Raw genomic sequence first — 5,096 nt, forward strand, 5'->3', positions numbered from 1 at the left:
CCTTGTGCAGACATCCAGCAACTGCCGATAAGAGAGCTTCCCCATCCCCAGCATATAAATACCCCTGTGTGAACAATAAAAGTTTGCAGCTTGATCAGAACTCCTGTCTTGCTGACATCCTTCTGTGTCTCTTGTCCCTTCATTCCTCCCCACCTAGGTTCGCTGCCCACGTTGATGTGTCCTGCCAGACGGGACATTTGGCGCCCAGTGTGGGGCTCAAGCCTTTGACTGAGAAGGAACGCCATCCTCTGGGAAGACTTGGCCAAGCGGGAGCGCGAGATCGCCTCGGCAGACACGACCGAGAGACAGATCCAGGAGGAGAGAGAGGACGACGCAAGGTGAGTGACCCACCATGGGACAAGCAGTTTCGTCACATGAGTTGTTTTTGTCAGGCCTCAAGGAGGCCCTCAAGACACGGGGGGCACGTGTTAAGAAAAAGGACTTAAAATTATTCTTTTCATACATAGGAGAATTGTGTCCATGGTTTCCCCTTGAAGGGACCATTGATGGTAAAAGATGGCTTAGAGTAGGAGACTGTTTAAAAGATTATTATGAATCCTTTGGCCCAGAAAAGGTGCCTGTTCCCACCTTTTCTTACTGGAACCTAATTAATTCAAAAAAAAAAAAGAGAGATTTTTTGGCCTTTATGTTCTAGAAGTTTGTGCTAGGAGAGTGAGAAAAAGGGAGAGAAAATGTGATGTTTACCTGGAGAGAAATAAGTTTCAATTTTCTATTGTTTTTGTCAATACTCAGAAAGTATGTACGGACCTTTTTACTACATGATTGTCCTATGAATCAGAATGGCTGTAACTCAGCCACTGGGGACAAGAGACTTTAGCCGCTGCTGCTTGCTGCTGCTATGGGGTCCTAGCCCCTGCGGCCAGCAGTGCTTTTAACCCTTGAATTACTTGACCTAAATGCCAAACACAGACTAACTTAAGATCTGATGGTAATGCTAGCATTTGCTGCTAAAAAAACCTTTGGAGCACCCACGTGCCACAGAAAAAAGTGCAGGATGTACACGAGCTGCAACCGCAGGTCGCAGAGACAGAACAAGCTGCTACCGCAGTAGGATCTTGGCCAGGCGGGGGGGAAAAGGCAGACAAAATCAATCAAAATGCAATCGGCTAGGAAAACTTTTGCCCCGAAAATGGGCAGCAGACTCCATGTTGTTTGCATCACCATGGTAACAATGGGGTGACTGGCAGGAAGAGCAGGCTTCCTGGTCCCACCTCCCACACTTTCGTGTGCTTCCGATTGGTTCTTCCACAGTCACTCAGACAGGACTTCTAGTCCCGCCTTCCAGCCACTAACCTGTACTACTGTGTTTCAGATTTCTACCGGAGCTGTTCAGAGCCTGTATTTTTAAGAATGCCTACCTGTAAATGCTAACGAAAGATATCTTTTTCAGACAAAATTTAATTCCACAGCTTTCTATGTTGCAGCCCTAAATTTAAGTTAGTTCTGAGTTAAATAACCTGACTTTTCTCTATAGTTGTGTTACTAAATAATGTTCTATTGATGAGAGATATCAAACATGCTTCTTTATATTTTACTTTTAATTTTGGAGGTTATGAGGATGCATTTGCTCGCCACAGGAACAAAGCCGGCAATGTTCCTGTGATGACCAAAAAATCCTTATTCTCATTCCTAACTATAAAAAATAAATATGTATACTCAACAAGGATTTTATTTCAGTTACATCAAGTGACGTCACATAGAAGAGTGCACTCCTAGTTAAAAATAAATTAAAATGGATCCAAATATTTTAAGACCACGTGGTTACATAAAATTAATACAATTATAAGTTATGTTCTTATTCTTAATATATATATTTTTAAGATATTTAGATAACCTATATTTGTTAATCTATAAAATAATTAGCACATGCCTAATTGATTAGTTAATATATATTTGCCTAATTGTTTTTCTTCAACAGAAAACCCATAATTTATGTTTTGTATTTACATTTATCAGATACTCTGCCTTTTCAGTTACAGATATTTGAGATAAATGTGTTTACTATAAATTTGCTTTTAAGTGAAAATACAATCTTCAAGTAGTTTCTAATTCTCAAAGTTACTGTTCAAACTCATAAGATGATAATTATAATTATGTCTACAAAATATCTAAGGATTTTAACTATATTTTCATTGATATTTCTTATCAAAGTACAATAATTTGTTTATAGATTCTAAGGTTTTCAGAAATTGTTCCAAGTATAACAAAAAAAAATTTTCTAAAAGAAAAGGATGCTTCAACAAAGAAAAAGCACACATGGATCCTAAAAAGAAAGAAATCATCTTTGGGTAAAACAAGGTCTTTATATTCATATTTCAATGATAAAAGTATTTTCCTAAGTAAAAAAGATTTTTATATTGTTATCTAAACAGATGATGTAAAAAGTTAGAAAGATTAAAAAAGAGATTTATATATACTAAACTGACTATAATTAATTTAAGGGTATTTCAGGCTATTTTTCCTAGTTTAACTATACTAATGTGAGCTAAGATTTTGTCCATATTTTGACATGATAAACAACCTATTAAAATGTAAGTTTATTTCTTTAAAGTAAGATCCTTATTGCCTAATAATTCTTACTGTTTAAGACAAAGATTAGTTTTGGTAAATAAATTCACATTGTTGATTAAACATTAAGTATATTGAACTACTAACTTAAATCCGATTTTAACAATTGTCCTTAGAGACTAAAATCAATTGATTCTAAGACACTGAGATACTAATTTTTACATATTTTGTTTGTTAGATAATCATAAAATTAAAAAAAAAACAACATTTTATTAAGATTAAGGTTCTCCAAATTAAAGTTATATATTAATTTTAAACAATAAAGGTTACAAACTTAAAAAAATTCATTGATATTATATAAGTTCTCTGACTAGATCTATTGTCCATAAAAAATACAGTAAGATTTATATACTGCTCCCTACACAGGAAATAACCTTAATCATATTTTTTAAAGGCAATTAAGAGATACCTATTTAAAGGATAATATTCTAAAATACAGAGATTTTGGGATCGCCTTAACCATGCATTATTTGCCCTTAATTTTCTTACCCTAGACAGTGAAGGCCATTCGGCCGCAGACAGACACTGGCATCCCTCGTCCAATTCTGTTCGCCCACCTGTTATGTGGCGCGATCCCCTTACAAATAAATGGAAAGGCCCAGATCCTGTCCTCATCTGGGGACGAGGCTCAGCTTGTGTTTTGGACCAAGAGCAAGCAGCCCCAAGATGGTTACCAGAACGCCTGGTTAAACAGGTTAATGACTTACCTCAACCCAGGGACGGAGGCCCTCCCCCTGAGGACAAATTTTCCTCTTTTGCAGATGCAGCCAACAATCTGTGTGAGGATCCTGCTTAAGGCACTTCTGCTGAACAGGTTTGTATACGGAGGCCTTAGCCCTCCACCTTCCAACATCAGGGAGTACCTTTTTGGCCCCCCCTGCGAATGCAGGGGAGGATCTTGGACTCAGGCTCCCACTAGTTGGACCCAGACTGCTGACTGCTTGACTAAGGTGGCTTACCTCCATGCCGAGGTTGACCATCAACTCGGAGGATTTCATCAGCCTGAATGGGTATGTGTTAACAAGCCAAAGATTATTCCCCCCAGTACAAGTAAAGCTCTCCAAAATTGTTCTGCAACTTGTACGCATACCCAGGCTATGCATGTCTCTTGTTATGCGTCAGCCTCAATTTGTGTTAACAAGCAGGGAGAACAATTTTTTGAAGCCACCCTAACTAAAACTCATGCAGCAGAGGGGACCACTATTCATTATACCCCCCTCCTCTTTGACCGGGGAGGAGAAGGCATATATACCAAGTTACAGTCAGCTGGGTGCCAAGGCACTGTTGGTAAACCCTCCTGCTGGCCCATTAAGGCCCCTACAGGGGTCTCTGATGGTGGAGGACCCACTGATGCTGTCAAGCATCTTCAGATAATCAAACTTTTGAAACCCCAAATCCCTGAGCTCACATATCATCCCTTAATGCTGCCTAAATCCCAGCTCCCAGATTTAGATACCAATACATTAGATATTTTGGAAACTACCTTCTCCTTGCTTAATAATTCCAACCCCACCCTTGCTGGTGATTGCTGGCTCTGCATGACAACAGGGGCAATCATGCCTATGGCAGTTCCTATTAATTCTATCATAGACAATGATAATACATGCCAACCTGGATTTCCTTTTAAAGTACAGCCTATAGGCACTTTTACATCATGTCTTTTAGGCGCGATGCAGAATAATACCTATGATATTGATGTTGGAGTTACTTCCTTTGGAAATTGCTCAACAGTAAAAAATTATTCCTCACCCACCCCATCTCTTTGTCCCCCCAATGGCACAGTTTTTATGTGTGGAGGAAACTCAGCCTTCCCCAGGCTTCCAGCGAATTGGACCGGTGGCTGTGTTCTTGCCTTATTACTCCCTGATATAACTATTGTCCCAGGAGATGAACCTCTACCCATTCCTAGCCTAGACACCTTAGTCAAAAGACACAGGCGGGCAATACAGGCCTTACCACTCCTTGCCAGCCTTGGAATAACAGCTGCTGTGGGCACAGGTACAGCTGGCTTAGGCACGGCTATACACTCTTACCGTCGCCTATCTCAACAACTTATAGATGATGTACAAACTCTATCAGGAACTATTAAAGATTTACAGGACCAAATAGACTCCCTGGCAGAAGTGGTCCTTCAAAACAGACGAGGCTTAGATTTGCTGACAGCTAACCAGGGAGGTATTTGCTTGGCCTTAGGGGAAAGATGCTGCTTTTATGCCAATAAATCAGGCATAGTACGCACTAAAATTAAGCAGCTTCAAGAAGATCTAGAAAAGAGAAGAAGGGAACTATTTGAAAATCCCCTCTGGACTGGGCTTAATGGATTTTTACCCTACCTTCTTCCCTTATTAGGCCCTTTGTTGGGTTTGCTTTTAATGGTGTCCATAGGACCCTGCATTATAAACAGGCTGGTACAATTTATTAAAGAACAGATTAATATTTTGGCCTCTAAGCCCATACAGGTCCACTATCACCGTTTGGAGATGGAAGACCGCGCTGCCAACATTTAA

The 5,096-nt window shown here is 39.7% G+C and overlaps 1 protein-coding gene across 1 annotated transcript; it reads left to right on the plus strand.

The window, feature by feature from the left end:
* The first annotated feature begins 217 nt into the window (after positions 1-217).
* LOC125618753 (syncytin-1-like) lies at positions 218-5,096 on the plus strand. The gene is made up of 2 exons (XM_048810229.1): positions 218-338; positions 3,351-5,096. Exon 2 carries the CDS (start codon positions 3,351-3,353, stop codon positions 5,094-5,096), a length of 1,746 nt encoding a protein of 581 aa, XP_048666186.1. The 5' UTR covers positions 218-338.

This window comes from Marmota marmota, unplaced genomic scaffold (assembly GCF_001458135.2).
Source record: "Marmota marmota marmota unplaced genomic scaffold, marMar, whole genome shotgun sequence".
Classification (NCBI taxonomy): Eukaryota; Metazoa; Chordata; class Mammalia; order Rodentia; family Sciuridae; genus Marmota; species Marmota marmota.